At 44.9% G+C, this 20,029-nt stretch overlaps 1 protein-coding gene across 1 annotated transcript in view; it reads left to right on the top strand.

The window, feature by feature from the left end:
- The window catches only part of LOC128854036 (uncharacterized), a 282,274-nt gene that overhangs the window by 48,814 nt on the left and 213,431 nt on the right, over positions 1–20,029 (top strand). The window contains exon 4 of the mRNA XM_054083674.1: positions 7,875–7,947. Within this exon, the coding sequence (XP_053939649.1) occupies positions 7,875–7,947 (73 nt within the window). The remainder of the gene's footprint in view (positions 1–7,874; positions 7,948–20,029) is intronic.

Genomic DNA, 20,029 nt, shown 5'->3' on the forward strand with positions numbered 1-20,029 from the left:
GAAGTCATTGAGGGAAGTAATATTGGAGGCATGGTGAAGATAACCAGGATATATAGTGTAATAAAATCTAATCTTGTTTCCAGCAGGGAGATTCAGTGTATGTACACAACCTAGGCTAAAATTGTAAGTTAATTACATTAACCCTAGTGTACTCTGGTATCTGAGCAGCCAGAGATGAAATTAGTCTTTTTCCTATCATAAGATTCTTTTCAACTTCACTATATTAATTTTTAGCCAAATACTTACTCATAAGGAAAATTGAAGTTAATGTAACCAAAGACAAAGTAATGCAGTCTTAATATTCTGAAGGGATTACGGAGGGCCGTGAAAATACACTTTGCAAATGTCACTCACTTTGAATGGATTTGTGGTGGGAAGATGGGGGAAAAAGAATTATGGTTGTGATCTGCACCATGCTGAGGTTTAATAAAAGTTGTGATTTAAGAAATTCGGGCCTTAGGAAATAAAAAAGATAAAGACCTCTGTCTGAAGGCCGAGGTCCTTGATAAGACTTGGTGAGTCACCTCCTCTGCTTGGCAGCAGAGATATGGGATCTTTGAAACCAAGCTGAACGTCTGGAAGATGGTTTGGGTTAGAATGCTTCATTCAGATAAATATGTTTGTGGGGGTTTTGGTCTTTGTTCCAGGAAACATCCTTTTTACACCACCAGTTTACCTGGTAAATGTTCATAATGAGTAAAGATCCTTTTTCGTTGGGTAAAAACTCAGAATTGCATTGGGAAGACAGAGGGAAGAGTTCCTGTTTGTTTATTTAAAAGTTAAACCTGAGACCAGAGTCCTCAGGTACAAGTGTCCTGGTGTCAGTGGTTCAAAAGGTGTTCTCCTGTTTCTGTCTTGCTTCTGCCCTCTAAAAATCTGACATTTTCCAAGTGCCTGGGGTGCTTTCTCTCTGGAGGTTTGATGTGACCTCCAGCAGCTCACTGTTCCCACCAGACCAACACTCCAGCTCTCAACTGAAGAACTCAAGTCACCATGAGAAAATTTAGTCTTCTCCCTCCCTGCGAGCTGTAGAACAGGGATGTTATTAAAGTGGCTCAGCGCAGGGAATAGCTTTTTCTCTTAATATTCAAGAAAGTAATTCAATTTCTAAAAATATGGGTTTCCTCATGTTGGGTGATAAAACACATCGGGGAGGAGAAATTACTTTGCTGTCATGGTAGGGCAGATTTGCACTGTTTGGGCTTTGCTGGGATGCCTGTGGGAACCCGGGTAGAGGCCCTGAGCTGTGTCAGCAATGCAAATTCTGCGTGGTTGATTGCATGAAGGAGTTGGTGAGGGATTGTCTGAGCCTGTTTATGCTTGCTGCCCCGTGCTGAGGTTGAAAGGACCCTGAAGGGTGGCTGTTCCTTAGAGAGGCTTTAACTTCCACTCTCCACCCTCTCCATGCCTTGTCCTGCAGCGCTGGGGGTTGAGTTGCGCCCGTTCTCTTCCTCCCTGAGTGATGCTGCTGGTGTCCGGGCTCTGCACAGCCAGGATGTGGTCACCCCAGCAAAATGGCTTCTTTCTGGGACAGGGCTTGCAGTGAGCTACTTGTGATGTGCCGTGGGGGGTGGAAGCACCGGAGCTTTGTTAGTTTGGTCATTGCAAGCTCGAGAGCTGCCCCAGTATTGGAGGTGTGGCTGTAATAGTGGTGTGGCTCCTGATGGTTTGAGCCATTCCACCCGAGTGTCTTGAAATTAGCCATGAAGGGGGATTTACAAAGAATTTAAAGGCAGCGAGAAAGCTTAAAACTTTGTCCTCCATCTCTGCCCGTCTTGTCCTCTTCATTCTAAGGAAATGGGAGCCACCTGGTTGCATAAAATCAGCTGGGCATTTGCGGGTAATGCTGCTCTCTTTGTGGACATCCAGTTCTGCAAGCCCTCCAGGAGCAGCATCCACTCTGCTGCACCAGGTCACATCCTGCTCCCTCCCTGCAGGGTGCTCTGAGGAGGCTCAGAAAGGAAGATAAGGACTGACTGGGAAAGTTTTGGACTAAATTAGGCCAAGGCCATTATTTACCTACAGCTTATTTACCTACATGTGTAGGAGAGACAAGATGAGACTTCAAGAGATGGAAAGTTTTATCAGCTCAACTAAAACATTCTGGAAATCCCCCAAATCTTGACCCCCACAAAAAATAACTCCCATTTAAACAATGCCCAGACTGACAATTTCAGAATCATTCCAACTGAAAGTTTCCAGTTGCGCTGGTCTCCCCAGTCAGGTCTCCATGTTGGGCACAGGGTCCAGCAGCATGTGTCTGGAGTCTGATTTTGAAGGTATGCCCCAAGGGATTAGCTTTTCTCTTGGTGTGCATCGTATTAATTAGAATACGTTCTCTATCAAGAAAGATGTTAGAAGGCATCGGCTAATTTTCCCTGTTCTCTTGTTTTCTCAGATTTTTTTTTTATTTTTTTTTTTCCACCTAAGGGTCACCGCTTGATCATGCTTGTGCCTGGGAAGATCACCCAAGGGTTTGGTTAGTTTCTGCCTTGTGGGATGTCCTACCTTTGGGGAGCACCTTACAGCCCGGTAGATGGGAAACTTCACAGGGATCAGACTGGGAGCAGGGAGAAGTGCAAAAATGATAAGTTTTTAGGCCCTATCAGCACAGTAAATTAATCCCCGCTCACTAAGGCGAAGATGCTGCCTGCTTGAGAACCACTCTGCCGATTCTAGCTCACGTAACCCCCTGTAGAGGACTACTGCACTGGGTTGTCCTTTTTTGAAGCTTAGTGTCAAGTTCATTTCATTCTGTGCTATCTTCAATGAACCAGAAATAAACACCGTCTCTCTCGGAAGTTGCCCCAGGTCACAGCTGTAGGAGCTTGTGCTGAATCGCACAAGATGTGTGTAGGCTCTTCTCAGTGCTGCACAGCACCCCAGGCACCACAGTAAATCCTGCCCTAAGCAGCGGGTGCTGTTTGCTCCCTCAGCTCGCGTACTGCGAGATTTGCTGTCTCTGCTGTTTGTGCTTCTACTTTTAATGTGGTCTTTGTGACCATAACAGGTAACAACCTCATGATTGAACGTGAACAAGGTGTTTGGAGGAGAGTGAATGTTCCAGTGCATCTATTAGTATGGAGCAGCAGGAATGTGAAGGGTCCTGAAGGGCTTCTCCCTTCCTTCAGGGATGATGGATTGGGAAGAAAACACAGCATGGGATTGATTTAGTTGTAGGGAGCTGGATTTGGGAGTTGTCTTGGTCATTGGAGACACAGCCTGGTTTTATTTATTTCTTAATGAGGATTCATTGAACAGCAATGTTAGGCAGTTCTCCATGTATTAAAGAGAAATCTTTGCTCATCCCTGCCGGAATGTCTCCCGCACCAGTGTGCACCTTTACTTTCTTGCTTGTGGTGTTCTGGGCTTTGTTGTATTGCTACGTGCTGCCTTATATGCTGTGGCTGATGCTCTGCTGGCTGGAGCTTGATTCCGTGAGCCGATGCTACGGGGATGCAAAACCAATGAGGGGAAAAGAAGTAACCCAAGAATGATGCTTCCATTACCAAGTAAGTTGTTTCCCTGGCAACATGAAGTTCTTGTGATGCAACTGCTCTTGGATTGCCCTTCCCTGTCCTGAAATACCTGCTCTGAGCTGTTGAGACAGAAAATGCTGCCCAGAGGCACTGGGAACCACCAGCGTCAGTACAGAGCTGGGCTGGGACGCAGAAGGATAGGTTACACTGGTGCAATTGTTGATGGATTTTTTTTTTTTTTTTCATTTTATGAGTCCAGCTCTGCCCAATTAAGGCTCCAGTGAGACCTCATAGCAGCCTTCTTGTATTTAAAAGAGGCCTGCAGGAAGGCTGGGGAAAGGCTCTTTATCAGAGAGTGCAGGGATAGGATGAAGGGGAATAATTTTAAGCTGAAAGAGGGCAGATTGAGATGAGATCTTAGGAAGAAATATTTTTCTGTGAGGGTAGTGAGGCCCTGGCCCAGGGTGCCCAGAGCAGTGGTGGCTGCCCCATCCCTGGAGGGGTTCCAGGCCAGGTTGGATGGGGCTCGGAGCCCCTGATCCAGTGGGAGGTGTCCCTGCCCAGGGCAGGGGAGTTCCAACTCGATGATCTTTGAGGTCCCTTCCAATCCAAACCGTTCCATGATTCTACGAATTTCCTCCCTGCTAGACCTCGCATTTTGAGGCTCTTCTGCTCCAGGTCTCTCCCTGTGCATCTCTGCCACGGGCTGCATGTGTGAACATGTGGCAAAATGTTGTGCCAGCAAGCTGGAAGCAGCACTACAAATGCAATTCATTGTGCTGGCTGAAATCTTAAAGAGCTGGCAAACTTTGCATTTCCTAACACCATTTTTAAGCGTCAAAGCTGTAAAAAAGCTTATCCAGCAACGGAGTCTCAATGGCATGGCTCAGATTAACAAGCTATTGGGCATTTAGCCGTGCCTCTACAACTCTGCTTGCCCTCGGTGTCAGCAGTCCCCTGACCTCGCCACACGTGTCTGCAGCTGGGACGAGCTCGGTGTTAATCACGAAGCCTCCTTGGGCTTTGTGGAAGTTTTTGGAATCACATATAGTTGGTATTTACCTGCAATTTTCTCTGTTTGACTCTAGCAATTATATTTGTCCTTTCCTCTGCCGATCTCTGCTTACTCTCAGTTCTGCTGCTCCTCCTGATATATGAAGTGGAAGGCTAGATTATATTTAAAGCCTCTTTTATTTCTCCAGGGCTTGGTGGGCAAGGATTTATGAGGGTCTTAATTCCACAATACTTGGGGCAGGGGAGTGCTTGCTCACTTCTTGGTGGTCAAAATAACTCCCATTATTTGGATGTGCTCTTGATCTTCCCAGTTATTCGTATTTAGGATATTGTATTTGTGGGTTTTTAAAAAAAAAAAAAATTAACCAATCATGGAACAAGAGCAATGATATGCACACCACGTAGTACACAAATTACCAGATACGGAGGTCCCAGGTGAATGAATATATAAACGAATGGATGAATGAACACCTAAATCTATTTCCTCTATCCTGCTCCCTCACCTCCAAACAGTAATTAGGATGAAAATACGCTTTTAACCATAGCCATGGCTCTGTTAAGACTGCACTGGACAAAGGGTAAGGTGCAGCAAGTCTAGTTAGGGTGCAAATCTCTGCTTCTGCTGGCCATCAGCCGCTGTTATTTCAGTGGGAGTTTCTCGGGTTTGCTCCTGATTTTCCTTACTACTTAAATAAAGCTCCCAGATGTCAATGATTAAGGACTGCTGTGGGTCTATAAGAGCCATGTATGATTTCTTTTTCATGTAGGTGAGCCTCACAGTCATTTCAAATTAAGTATAAGGTACAGCAGCTCCTGCCTGTTAAATACTCTGCTGCCCCATGGTGTCTGTACTATTATTAGTAGGGTGAATATTTGAAAGCACTTTGCTGGCTCAGTTCTTTTCTTGGTGAATTAGATGACAACCCTCAAGGTTAACAATATTGTGTCTAGCTGAAAATCCCACCGGTTGTTGGGTAAAGTCAGGAAGTCTCGCAGGTGTGTTGTGGCTCTTGCCTAAATAAAAACACATCCTCAAGTACTGATAGTAAATAAATATTTTAGTGAAGACATTTTTGTTGCTGTGTGTTTTTTTCCCCATCCCAGCTGCATTCCTCTATAAGGAAGTAGCAGTGAAATGATAGAGATTCCTATTCAGCTAATTTTCCCTCTGAGTACTCACTGGAGAGGCTACAAGGTGCAGTTGCAGGGCAGTGAGGTCGGGGAAGGGGCTGGAGCACGTCTGATGAGGAACGGCTGAGGGAACCGGAGTTCTTTAGCCTGGCGAAGAGGAGACTTAGGAGACACTTCATGACTTTCTACAAGTGCTTGAAAGAAGGTTGTAGCAAATTGGGTGTTGGTCTTCTTTCAAGTAACAAGTGATAGGATGGGAGGAAATGGCCTCAAGTTGTGCCAAGGGAGGTTTAAGTTGGATATTATGAAAAAAATTGAAAGGGTTTTCAGGCCCTGGCAGAGGCTGCCCAGAGAGGTGGTTGAGTCACCGTTCCTGGAGGTATTTAAAAGACGGGTAGATGATTTGCTTGGGGTTCTGGTTTAGTAGTGGACAGTTGCAGTTGGACACGTTGATCTCCAAGGTCTTTTCCAACGATTCTATCTGTTCCATTCATCCCATTCAAAAAGAGGTCTCACAGCACATAAAGGGAGCTCTACAGGTTCACCCAAAGGCAAATAGAAAAGTGGAAAGAATAATTTTTGTAGGATAGGGCTCCATAGGGAGGAGTAGGGGGATATAATGCATCACTTTTTTGAAACTGAGCCTCAGAATATAGAGATTGAAACCCAAGGTTCTCCTCACCTGTGGTCATTAAATGTCTTATGGCTTTTTCCATAACACCAGGGGATCTTGGAGAAATCCCAGCTCAAGTAATTATATACTGCTTTCCTAAATTTCTTCCTGCAGTTGCAAAAAGAAGCAGCATCTTTCCCTCATTCCTGTGTTGTCAATTAGAAGGCAGGCTTGTTAGCTGGTTTATCATCTGCTTCCTTTTTAAAGAGACTCAAAGGTGGTTTTGTCAGTGCTGAATGAAATGTACAATTAATAGTTTGTATACTGGAATATTATGCTAAGGAAAGATTTTGGGAGATCTGTGGATGAAAATTTCTGTTTGTGTGCTTCCTTCCCTCCCCCCCTCCCATTAGTGAGGGCAAGCATAGCAAATATATCAAAGGTATCAACCACTGAGCACCTGACTCCACCTGTGGCTGGAAAAGCAGCCTAGGAACTCATCTGTAAGAAGTGACTGACTTGCCAGCTTTCTTTTTGTCCTCCTGTGTTTGCATCTTCCTTTATCTGTGTGTGGCCGCAGGTTAACACTGGCTCCTGGTAACAACAAATCTCAAAGGGTTTTGCTCGGCATGGTGGAAACAGTGAACAGATATGCGAAGGATCTCCTACTGTAGTCTAAAGGTTTCCACACAACATTTCTGGGGCTCTCTGAAAAGTTTAGCTAGTAGTTCTGTTAAAAAAACCCAACTGTTTCTTTCATTCTTGAATTTGAAAGTAAAGTTTGCAATTACTGCTATTGCATTTTTGCAACCATAGAATCATAAAATGGTTTGGGTTAGAAGGGACCTTTAAAGGTCCCACCCAGTCCAACCTCTTGCAGTGAGCAGGAGTATCTTCAACTCCATCAGACTGCTCAGGGCCCCGTCCAACCTGACCTTGGATATTTCCAGGGCTGAGGCATTGACCACATCTCTGGGCAACCCGTGCTGTTGTCTTGCCACTCTTATCATAAACATTCCCCCTTGTCCTATCACTACAGGCCCCACTACAAAGTCTGTCCCCAGAGAAAGTGGACTGCCCTCGTCCCCGGCCCCGAGCAAAGGCACTGGAAGCACTGGAGACCTTCATCCTGAGGCCAACGCCAGCTGCCCGTGTGGGATATTGCTCATGGGATATTCAAGCAAATGGTGAACACAATGATGTGAATGCCAATTCTGTGCAGTGAACTTCCCTCCAAACCATTCTTCAAATACAAGTCCATGAAACACATGGATCTGTGGCTATCTTCTCTTGTTGCCATCAGTCAGAATCACCAGGTTGGAAAGGACCCACTGCATGGTTGCACATGTTCCCCCAAAGGAAATAATAGTTTCTGTGTCCCTCTGTTGTGTCTGTCACCACCTCCCTCATGCTAGGCTTGCTGTTTTTGCTTAGTGAGCCAAAATAGAAGTAAGGTTATTAGCTTCTTGAAAGGGAGAAACATCTCAGAGTGCTTTGTTATGTGAACAATAAGCTCTCCTGCCCTCAGGCATTAGTGCAAGCGGTGAGCAAGCTACTTAATTATATTGAAATCAATGCTATTGGCTTAGATTTAAAGCTCTGTTCTCCTTGCGTTGACTCTGTCCTTCCGTTTACAGCCTGTGCCCTGCCAGTCCTTGTGTCAAAGGCAGATGCCGCCCAGCTGCTCTGCAAGCCACCACCACAGTGGAGGTCAGTGTTCACCCTCTTTGAGGCTTTGGCCAACCTTTGAGGCTTTGCCCAGCTCCAGATGTGGGGCTCAAATTTTACCCTTTGCCCAACCTTTCTCCCAAAGGCTGAGGCATAGGAGTTTGGAGCAACTTTAGGAGTTAAGATGCTGCACAGAGGACCCGGCAGTACTGGTCCGAGCTGAGCTGAGCTACACCCATGTGCTCTTGGGGTCCCAGTGCTGACCTGCTCATCCAAGTGACACTGGGAAGACTCCTTGACACATTTGTGGCATGTCAAGCACAGCTCAGTTCTGGTAGCTTCTCCCACCTTTGACTAATTGCTGACCTGACATCTTTCTGATAGTGACCTTGTTTCAGCTAGTAATTCAAATATCTTTCAGTGTCAGAAATAATAAGTGCCACAGTGAGATGAACAAGCAGAGCTTAAGTTGAGCGCAGATTAATGGGGTTTTAATATTCCTAATTTAATCACTCCTTTCTGTCTGAATGTGTGCAACATGATGTAGCAGCTAATTATTTTTTTAACCATGATGAGGATCTTTCCTAATCATTTTTATATTTAACATGAATGAAGGGAGGGCAGTGATTAATGAGGGAATAAATCTTATGAAACAGAAGCAAGCACACGATCAGTTAAAAATACAGCTGTCTGATGCCCCCCCCTTTCCCTATACTGCAAATACTTAACCAGCTGCACCTTCTCAGCTTTATAGTCTTCACCCCTAAAGACAGACCTCGAACTTTGCTTATCCCTCTCATGCTTCGGTTGGCATCTCTCTGCATGATCATCTCTGCGATGGATGCAGAATTATTTTTCTTTAAAAAAAAAAAAATCCCCCCACTAGATCTGTTAATGGTTGGATAGATGTCTTTTCAAATATTTGTTCCTGACAGGGTGTTTGGAATTGCAGATGAGGAGCAAACCATCTCTTAGCATCTGTCTGTTGCGACTGTACGTTTCCATTGTGTGAAACAGAGACAAAGCCAGGCAATTCAAAGCTTAAGTGGATACTCTTGAGATACTTTGCCCCCTGCACCACTATTCCCTCATTTTTTTGCCACATTTGTCTGCTTCTCTTCTCTCTAAACTCTGTTTTTAACTCCATCCCTCAACCCCCATATGCAATTCCTCCCCTCCCCGCTCAAGTCCCTTTGCGCACCCTTGCTGCTTGGTAATTTTTGGGGTTTTGCTGAGCTCTTGGGCTCAGGCTTGAAGACCACAGTGATCAGAGATGTGGCATTGGGCTTTTCCCACTGTTCAGGTGCAGCTCAGTGGTTTGTCATTAGTGTCAGTCAATTGCACGAGTCCGGTGTGCACAGTCTGCACTCATGGTTTTGTTGTTACAGGGTCGCTGTGTGCGTTGGCTGTTTTGGAGACAGTTCTTGGAGCTGGGCACTGCGCGTGCTGCACCGAAGCCCTTCTTTAGTGACGGCTCGCAGCAAACTAAGCCTCCTGCTGAGGAGCTGGGGTTTGCTCATGGAAAGCTGCTGCTTTCCAACAGTGCCTCTCCACTAACTATAGCCATGGATAATCTGGTGATTAACTCTGAAAAGGTTCGGGCTTTCTGCTGGGACGTTTTTGGTTTTAGGAGGTTTGTTTTTTGTTTTTTGGAGGGGAGACTGCGCAAATGCTCCATTCAGCCGTGGAGATGATTCGGTGGGTTTCTCAGCAGCAAGAGGTCATTTTAGATGCGTCTCTTCTCACCAGCTAACAAGCAGAATTTTAATAACCGATCAAGATGAGCTGTGCCTGAGCAATGCTGATAGCTACCCTCTAACCTTGGTGTCTTCTGCGGATTGTAAAATTGATCTAATTGGCTAAAAAAGAAAGATAGGATTAAATACAACTTCTGTTGCTTAACGCCCTGTCATTCCTTGCTTGTTGAGTAAAGAGCACTGAGCTCAGAGAAGCAGTTTCAGGCACCAGTGACACATACCAGTGGCTCGATGGATGCTTGGGAAGTTTGGAATCCTGTCATGCAGTGCCCTGTACAAGCAGGCAGTAGGCTAATGCAGTGCAGAGAGAGGGGAAAACGGATGGGAGAACGTAAGTAAATAAGTGTGGTGGACCACTTCCTAATAGATTTTTTTCTGGTGAGGCACTTAATTAAAATTTTGCTCTTGCGGATCGGATCTAGTTCTTGCAGCATAAATGTTATTCAATCAAAAGAAAAGCAGAGGGAAGATGGTGGTTTGCTGATCTAAGATGGGTAACCTGTGTCAGCAGCAGATGTTAGCCAGCAAGATCCTGTTTACGTAAGCCCGTAGCTAGCAGCCCAGATCCCTTTCCTTGTTAATTTTACTCCTATTTGAGTCTCTCCCTTCCCTTGTTAAGGGAAAATTGTTCCCAAATAGTTCTTTTCTCTCAGACTCTCTTTCTTGAGGTTTCCTCCACCACTTTCTATAGCATTGTAAATGGCAGGGGCATAATTGCATTTGTCTTCCAAACTGTCTTTCCTTGAGGGCAAGCTCCACTTTGGCCTTGATTCGATTGTGTACTTTTAATCTTGAAGAAAAGCTAATGCATAAGTATTCATTACAAAATTGCATTTTATATGGCCAGCATCTCCTCTCATAATTACAGGTTCCAGCTGAATCTCATTTCTTTTCTCTGCACTTCCAGCTCCCTTACAACATCGGCACTTGTACTCCTGAAGCTTCTCTGCATTCATGTAATAAATAAATAATCACACCTTTTCTGCTGTCAAAGCTGAAAGCCTGCACAGCTGTTTGCCAAAAGATACATTGGGACTGCAAGATACAACATTTCTTAATTAGACTGACCTGAGATTGTTAGGTTTTCTTCTTTTTCTTTTTTTTTTTTTTTTTTTTAAAGCACCTTCATTAGCTCAGTAACTTAATTGCAAATGACTAGACAAGCTCTGCTCTTGGTTACTGGGAAAGGTTAAAGTATTTATCACTGGGGATTTGATCCTGGGAGGTATTTTTCAGCTTGATTTTCATGGGGGAAGGTTTTAGGTGTGCTCAGAGCATCTTAGTGCTAGGCTCAGAATTAGCAAAATAATTAGAAGCTCAAAGCAGAGACGGGGGCTGGGTCAAAGCCCAGCCAAAATTTTTGATCTTACAACCCGCGTTGCAAAATCTGCAAGGAGTTGGGAGAAAGAGCGCATGCAAATGGAACTCTGGAAGCAGAACTGGGGATTGGCAGGTTTCCACGCTGCTGTTACAGGATGACGAGCAGCTGAACATCTGGCTTGGTTGCAACATCAGCTGCCAGCAGACTGCCACGACCCTTCTGCCCTCTCTCCCGCAGAGGGGAGTCACGTTGCCCCCCAGTCTCTGTGCCAGAATGCTCTGCCCACAGGATCCCAGATCAGGGGGTGCAGCTGAGCTGTCTGGTGACCAAAAGCTGTGGCCTCTGCCACTTGGTCTGTGTCACAGACCTCATCTGTCGGTAACATCCCTGATGTGACAACAATATTATTAACATCATAAATGCAGAATCTTTGCAGCCTCCATGCATTTTGGCATTGTCTTTCTTGATCTTATCAAGACATCTTGAAACAGGTCTCTGCAAGGAAAGGGAGGACTTGGGAACTCACAGTGAAAGGTTTGCATGTTCCTGTGCGGTATCAGCAGGCAGGACTGCTGCCTGTTATTGAGGGCTCCTGAGAGTCTGAGAATTTTGAGAGGATTGCTTCGTCTTGACCAATATGTCCCATCTTTTTGTGTTCAGTGCCTAGGGAAGTGGATAAAAGACCTATATTTAGGTGGATGTTCTAGATGATGATTTTCCCTGCTATAATTTACCGCATGAAGTAAGGTTTGGATGTCTGATGACCTTCAGTGCCTCTTCTTATCTGCATGTTGAACTTGGTACTTGTATTTGAAAGCAGGGTTGGTTTGTGCCTGAGAGAGCTTCGTGCTGGTGGTCTGTGCTTGGTACAATGAGACAGCAGTCATGTGGGGAGACTTCGGATCTCATCACCTGTAAAAGTGTGCTGAAAATGATGTAGCAAACGTAGCAGAAGCACCAGCTTCTCTCGAACTGCCCAGCTAGGTCAGTGTTGATTTGCTGTGGCTCGAAGCAGAAGCCAGCCTTTCCTGTCACCCCGTGGGACGGACAGTGCAATGACTGTTCCTGCCGTTCCTACTGTTCCCTGCCCTTCGCAGGAGCTGCCAACAAAGTGCCTTCTCAGATGGAGAAACGTTATGGTTATGTTAAGGTCTTTGCAATGCAACCAGGCTCTTCATCTCCCTCTGTAAAACTGAAGGCAAGTTATAATTTCTATCAACCGGAGAGATATTTGTCTGAAGGCAAGCGGATCTGTGACCCTATTTCTTCTCTCCCATAGTCTTTTGGCCCTCCGGATTGTAAGAAGTCTAAGTAATTCGTGTCTGTTATTAGTCTGTGCTTGGAAAAAGAGGGGTTTGAGATGCTTGTGTGACACCCAAGTTCTGCTGCACAACAAATATACTCAAAAGGCTTTGTCGTATATAACCCACTTGAAGCGAGAGCATTCAGGTAAGGAAATGAAGGGCTGCAGGGCTCAGCTGTGCAATAGGAAAATAATTAGGGCATGTTTATCTCGTGCTCAAACCTACAGAGGTGAAAAGCAAGAGAGGGGAAGACTGGTTCAGAGGGAGCTGGGGGTGGGGAGGGCAGGAAGGAGAGGACCTGACATGGGAGTGAATTAAACCTCTCTAAAAGACTTGTATCACCGGGATAAATCCCTCCTCTCTCCCTATTCTTGCTCTGATGGAGGGCGATCTCTACCTTGCTGGCTTTCCCCTTCAAGGTTTCCGGACCTGTTGTTTTCAAGAGGTTATTGAGGGAATATCCCTGGAGTTATTGAGGGAAGGGTATGCTCTTTGAAAGGCACCAGGTGAAGAGCACCTGGATTTCTAGGAGATCCAGATTTCCTAGCAGAAAAGGGAGAAAAATATCTTCAAAAAATGAAATACCCTGTGTTTCTTTTTTTTTCCACAACAGAGTGGAGTTCTGACTCGGATGAGACTCCTATTCCCACCTGAGTTTGATGTTTTTCTTTAGACTCTTCCTCCCCACTACATAGAACTGAGAGCACACACAATTATAGCCAATGTAAAGCCACTCTGTGGAGCTGTGGTTCCCTCTCTCCCCAGCCGGTCCCAGGATGAGGCAACTAGACTACAGCAGAGTAAAAAGGCTGAGCAATGCCACACGAATATCTGGTTCTTCTGTCCCCCTCTCTCCAATGACCTAAAGGGGTGCATGGAGTTTGCAGGCTTCTTGAATCAAAATGCTTGGCACGTCCTTTGCTTACTCCATGCTGTTGGCTCTCAAGCTGCCTGATCTTTCTGGGCTCCAGACTGGGCTTTCCTGATTTGCACAGGCACATATCACAGCAAACCTTGCCAGTTTGCAGGTCTGAATCAGTGGCAGAACCCAAGAGAGAACATTTTCATCCCAGGCTTTGCCACAGATATCCAAAAGCGTTTGTGGTCTCTTTCTCTCCTTCGCCTCACCTTCGCCTCTTAGGGTTCATGTTCTCCTTGCCATCCCAACACATGCTGCTGCAGGCTGTTCCTCTGGCACCTTAGCTCTCCTCTTTTGCTGCTCCCTGGTTTTGCAGAGGGCTGCGGGAAGGATCCTGTGCACCGGGTGAGGATGCTGGCTCCTGGAGCAGGATTGCAGCGGCTGCTGGAGACCAGGGGCAGCTCTGCACCATTGCTTTGCCAGATGCCAGCTCAGCCCAGATGGGTTATTCAGAGGCTGCCCTGGGTGAAAAGCCAAAAACTGATGCTGTGACTGTCGTGAGTTTGAAAATGTGGTTACTCCTATCTTTGAGTAACAGCAACAAGGTGAAGAGGAAGACAGGATGGGATTTTTAGTCAGAAGGATCATTCCCGGGCTCTAGAGACTTATGCTTTATCTCCTCCACAGGAAATACAGATTTCTGTGCAGAGCTCTGAGGTTCTATCTCTTCCCCACTGCCTCCCATACAATGAAAGCAGAACCGGGTGCCTCTCCATTTGCACCCCTCACCTTTATTTTTGGCCATAAAGATAATCTATTTAATCCTACCATATCCTCCATGAGACACAGCTTCCTACATCAGTTCTGTGCCCCTAAGGGTAAAGAATTATTCAAGACATCAAGCCTGACCTGGATTTTGTGTGATGTGATCGCATCCAGAGCATGGAAATCCGTGCGATCAAATGGCAAATCTCCGAGCCTTAGCAGATATGCCTCCTGCTCTGCAATACATGTTGCCATGGCTACATCTCAGTATGAGCATCTCTCTCCTTATCCCAACGCTCTTTCTTCTGGCAGGGTCGTTGCCTGCACTCAGAAGCCCACTCAGTTTTGGCCAGTGTTGGGCTGGGGCTCTGCGCAGGCACAGAGGCAGTGGGTAGCAAACAAGATCCTCCTTTGAAGTAGTTAGGTGAATTCTTGCTGATGACTCCTTAAGTGGAAAATGTGAACCCAGTAAGAGCTTGAAATATCTGTCGAAAATGCTGTCTCTGTTTTTGACTTGGAGCAGAGAAAGTGAAAAGCAAATGGGAGCTGGGAACCTGAGGTCCAGCTCTGCCCTTCCTGACAGGCAGAGATTCAAGCATCCGTGCCCTGCAGTCCCCTGGAGGGGGGACAATTACCTGCCATGTAAAGGTAGTTTGTGATTTATTGATGGAAGTCTTTGAAACTACATTTTAGGTGGAGTTACACTTGTTCGGAGAGCAGCTCCTCTATCTCGCAACAATAGTTGTGGCTTTGTGTCAAAAAAGAAAAAAAAGAAACCTGACCTGTTTACAGGCTACAAAGCAGAAAGAGAGGAAAGTTCTCCAGGTAGTGGTGTGTGTTTGGAGGGATTTTAATACTGAGGTGCTGAAATACCCTGACTGAGCATGAAAATCATATGTAAAACCATGGACCCCTATCACACATGTGGGGACTGAAAAGCTCAGGGTGGTTCCTGGCCAGGAATAACAGTGCTGGGCTGAGAGGGAGGATATTGGGCTCCCACTTTTCTGCTGTAAGGCAACTGGAAGAATAACTTGGCATCCTTGCAGGATGTTTATAGTGCCAAGTTGGTCTCCATTTAGTTCCAGGGCTCATATTTTCCCAGCCAGTACCACTGAATGTGTGTTATCTTGTTTGGAGACATTGACTGGAAATGAGACAAATGGGTTTGTTGGCCAAAGGAATCTTACATAGACGAAAAAAGAGGTTGTCCCAGGCCAAACCCTACTAGCTGCATTTTGAATGGTCTCATGTAGGTAAGGTGGATGCAGTCATTCGAGCACATCCAGCATAACAACACCTGGATCCTTCCAGCATATCTTTGGCGCAGTGAGTCCAGAGCTCATTGTTAAATGGGCTCAGCTGCCTAGTTGTGTGCTGCAGGTGTACCTCATCCATGCTGGATGCCACCAACGGCCTCCTTTTTGTAAGAACTGCTTGCAGTACCAGGGGAAGCCGATGGCTGCACCTGCCCAGTCTCTCACGCCTTACCAGCTTGTGCTTGCACTGCGTGTAGGAGCGGAATCGCCCTGGGTGAGGAATCTTTGTGCTTTAAGCACCTTCTTTGTGCATTAACTTTATCCCTGAGGAAGGTGTCTGCAATGCTGGTCCACATGGTCTGGAGAGCGAGAGGTTGCTCCTTTCTGTTTCACTCTTGGTATGAGCAACGCTTGTGGCTGCAGTGATGAAGCAGTGGCGTTGCTGCGGCAGAGCTCCTGTCTCCTTTGCCAGCCCCTCCCTTGCTAGAGGGAAAAGAGAAGTCTTTTGGGGTTGGGGTGAAAATTTCCCAGCACCGAGGGCAAAAGAAATACAGGAAAGAACTTGAGGTGATTGGGAGGAATCTGATTTCCCCTATTCCCCAGATTTCTGGAGTTTCTTCTGAAGGGAGATTGAAAACACATGTTTTCCTCTTCTGGTTTTAATTGTGTATTCTAATATGAAGCTGCAATATAGGCACTTATTAAAGTAGCCTTCCACTGCCAGAATTGCTGTGTTTGAAAGAAACCCCAGAAAATCCCCTGAGCCGTAATGTGGGAATCCAATTCTTTTCAGTTGATGAGACTGTAAACACATTTCCTTGGATTTGCAAGAACCATAGCAAGAGTTTCAATCATATGAATAAAGCAGAAGAATATCTGATGGGGAACATTCCTGCTTTGCATATTCAAAACTTGCAGCCCTATTCTTAGGCAGCATTTTTTCAAAGGAATGGGCCATAGAGGCAAAGAAGCATTGCCCGGGGGATTTAGGCAAATATTCTCCAAAAATAACACAGCAAGGGGGAAACCTCTTTGTCAAATTTAAATCATCTGATTTAGACACCTAAATTTGGAGCCCAAGCACCTTCTGTGGTCAGAAGGGTCTCTAGAGAGAGAGCTTGCTTCTTGCCCAGTGACCCAGGGGAGCTTGGAAGTTTAGCCTAAAAGAGCTTTGAGTTGGGTCAATATCCTGAATATCCTGCCATACGAGTGCCTGTGCAACGCTGTGCTGTTGTGGGCGACCTCGAAGTCAGCCAGGCCATTTGTCTTGAGTTGAGCTGTACCCTCAGATTTAGTGCTTCCCAATTCAGTGAAACTGGGTGCATTTCCTTCTTGTGCAAATTTGGCCTGGTTGCTTTAGTAGGAAAGAAGCCATGAATAGAGGGAGAATCTGATGCAGTGTTTGCTATATTGATTGAGAAATCCCATGATACCAAACAGATTTTCCCTTCTTTATACCTTAAAAACAATTGGCAGTAGCCGATTCTAAAAATGAATCCTGTTTTGATGAAAAGGTTCTTACATTTCTAAGCTAATTTTCCTGTCTCTTGTATTTAAGTTTCTTTACTAGCCAGCCTACAGAGTCCTTGGTTGAACTTGTTATAGCTTGTTATACCTGCATTTTCTGTGCCCTTTGGGAGTGCTTTTTAAAAACAAAACAGTTTTCAGATTTTTAACGATTTTCTTGGTCAAAGCAAATTCCAAAAATTAAGCTCTTGTCTCAGTTTTTAGAACTTTGTAAAAGCAAATACTAATTCAGCTTTTAATTTTTCTGCATATTGAAATCCATGTGTAATTTGCCAAAAAAAAAATCAAGTATTTCCCTTTTTGGTACTGTTGGTAAGTTATGATAAGTTATTTATTTCATGAAGACAATGAGATTGAGGAGCAGAGAACAGCGTGCCGAAGTCTCGCTGCTGGTGTGATAACTCCTTTCCAGATGAAGCTAGTCTTATTATCTTGGTTTGGCACTAAAATGATGACTTCAAGGACTGTTGGTATCTCTTCCCTAGTACTTTGGTGTACAAACTCGTTAATGTGCAAGAAATTGCACACATGCAAATAGGTGGATGATAAGCAGCTGGCTGGCCCTGCCTTGATCCCCTGGCATTTTGGCTTCTTCCCACTTCCACCAGCTCTGCCCATGCCACTTTTCCAGAATACGCTTGATCGGAGCACCTTACAAAGCCTTAAATGGAAGATAGTAGCATTTCTGATCTCATTTTCCAGTATTTCAGCTGTGCCATAATCTATTTACCACACAATTTGTGTCACTTTGATAAGCGGCTGCTTCAAGACTGCATTTATTAAAATCAAGAGCAGGGAGAGCTTTCAAGTCTCTCAAGTGTTGTAATAAATGTTTGAAATTAGTCATTACAGTGTTTGCCATGGTTCATATCATAGACTCTATCTAAATGACAAATGATCACAGCCTGGACGTGCACTTTCTTTTTTTTTGGTGGTGCATTCGTAGAGGAATGGAGGTGATATTGGGTGAGCCCAACCTGAAAAAGCAGAAGTTGGAGCAGGTATGGGAAGGGCAGAGGGGAAAAGAAGGAAGTTTTCAGTAGGAAACCTTATCAGAATCTCAGGGCAATTGCTTTGAGCAGAGTAGTGCTGGCTCAGCTCTTACTTTCCTGAATAAAACCGAAATACATCTGAAAACCAGCCAAAAGCCCAAAGATGACACATACTCTTTGCAATGCAGAGCAATTGGTTGTTACTGTGTCTGGATTATGCCAAGTTTGGCTTTTCTCCCATCAAACAGCTCCAATACGGGAAATTCACCTTGTTGCACTGTTACAGATCGCTTCTTAATTTGTGCTTGTCTGGCTGGGATTTGTGCTGATGTGATCATTTAAGAAGAAAACCCCCAAAATCCACAACCAAAAATCAAACAAAAAAACCCTAAATATAGTTATATGTTTACTAAATATAGTTATATGCATGTATATATTCATGCATATATACACATAGACGTATTAAGCACATACAGCACAGAAAAGAGACAATTATTAAGACAAATATTCTGTCTCAATTCATTTTGTTCTTCATTTTCCCATCAAGAATGTAATAGCTAAATTTATAGTGTTGAGTCTGGGCTATAAATTCCATTATTTTCGGTGACTATATCAATTACATCCTTTGAAAGAAGGGACCCCAAGGCAAGGGGAGAAAATTGGAGACAAAAATGTTCGGAAGGGAGGATGCAAGAGGTGGAGGGGAAAAGCATCCCCTCCTCATTTTTTTTTCTTCTTACTCGTTACCAATAACCAACACCTTATCCCTATATTAATGTCTGCTTAGTGTCTTGGTGATCCAGCTGGCATCCAACCCTGTACACACTGCAGCTAAGATGGCAAGTGTGTCACTGTGGAAATAATTGTGGTACCACACGCACACAGGTGCTGACTCAAAAGCGGAGCAGGAAAAATTCTTGTCTGAATATAAATGGTATTGCTCTTGAAAACAATTCAATTATTGGAAATGAAAACAATGCATCTTTTTTTTCTTTTTGAAAAGAAACTGGAATGAGTAAACTCCTCATCTCTCGTCCTTGAGCTGAAAATTTTTTTTTTCAAAGTTTTTTTTTTTTTTTTCACTGAGACAAGCTTGAAAGAAAAGTGCAGAATTGGAGAGCAGCATGCTGAGACTGGAAGTTGTTTCTCTGACCTTTTAAAGGGTTTTACTGTTTCTCCTTCTCTCTTAGTGCAAATGGTCAAACAACATTGGCTGCAGGAGGCTGAATGTTCTTAGTTTGTATGGATGTAGCTGCTGAGAATGCATCGCTTGGGGGATTGGGTTGTTTTAGAGCTGTAGAATCACTTAGGTTGGAAAAGGCCTTTAAGATCATCGAGTCCGCTATGAACCTAACAATGACAAGTCCACCACTAAACTCTATCCCTAAGCTTCCCACGTCCCTCCATCTACGAGTCTCTGAAATACTTCAGGGTGGTGACTTCACCACTTCCCTGGGCAGCCTGTTCCAGTGCTCGACAGCCCTTTTGGTGAGGCAATACTTCCTAATATCCAATTGAAAACTCCCCTGGTGCAACTTGAGGCCATTTCCTCCCATCCTGTTACTTGGGAGAAGAGACCAACACCCGCCTCCTCACAACCTCCTCTTCCGGGAGTTGTAGAGAGCAATAAGGTCTCCTCTCAACCTCATTTTCTCCAGATTAAACAGCCTCAGTTCCTTCAGCTGCTCCTCAAGACTGGTTCTCCCATCCCTCCCCCAGCTCCGTTCCCTCCTCCAGCCCCTCAATGTTTTTCTTGTTGTGAGTGGCCCAAAACTGAACACACTATTTGAAGTGTGGCCACACCAGCACAAAGTACAGTGGGGTGATCCCTTCCCTACTGCTGCTGGTCACTATTTCTGACACAAGCCAGGATGTCATTGGCCTCCTGGGCACACAGCCAGCTCTGGCTCTGGTCCTGAGTTCTGCTTGCTTGACCTGTACTGACTCCAGCTTTCTGCTGCCCTGGTACCTGCCCTGGTGCCCCCCGGCACCTTTCCTTGATGTATATTTGTTGCTCTTATGCTGTATTCAATATAATAAAAAAAAAGACGAGTTATTGGGGGTGTCTGTCAAGAATTTCTTTCCTCCCAGTGCTGTGCCCTTCAGCTTCTGTTGATACTTTCATCCATGTCACAGCTTCTACTAAATCCTGTCTTCTCAAGCTTAGCTAATGACAAATGCTCTATGGAAATCTGGATGAAACCTGCTGCATCTCATTTGCCTAGAAAATCTTTCAAGGAAAGACAGCAGGTTGTGCTTCTTAAAAAAGAGATTGGGGGGTGCAGTATGTTGTCCTTGTGATAAATATTGAACCTAATGAAGATTGCTTATGGACAGCAT

The sequence above is a fragment of the Cuculus canorus genome, chromosome 18, assembly GCF_017976375.1.
Source record: "Cuculus canorus isolate bCucCan1 chromosome 18, bCucCan1.pri, whole genome shotgun sequence".
Taxonomy (NCBI): Eukaryota; Metazoa; Chordata; class Aves; order Cuculiformes; family Cuculidae; genus Cuculus; species Cuculus canorus.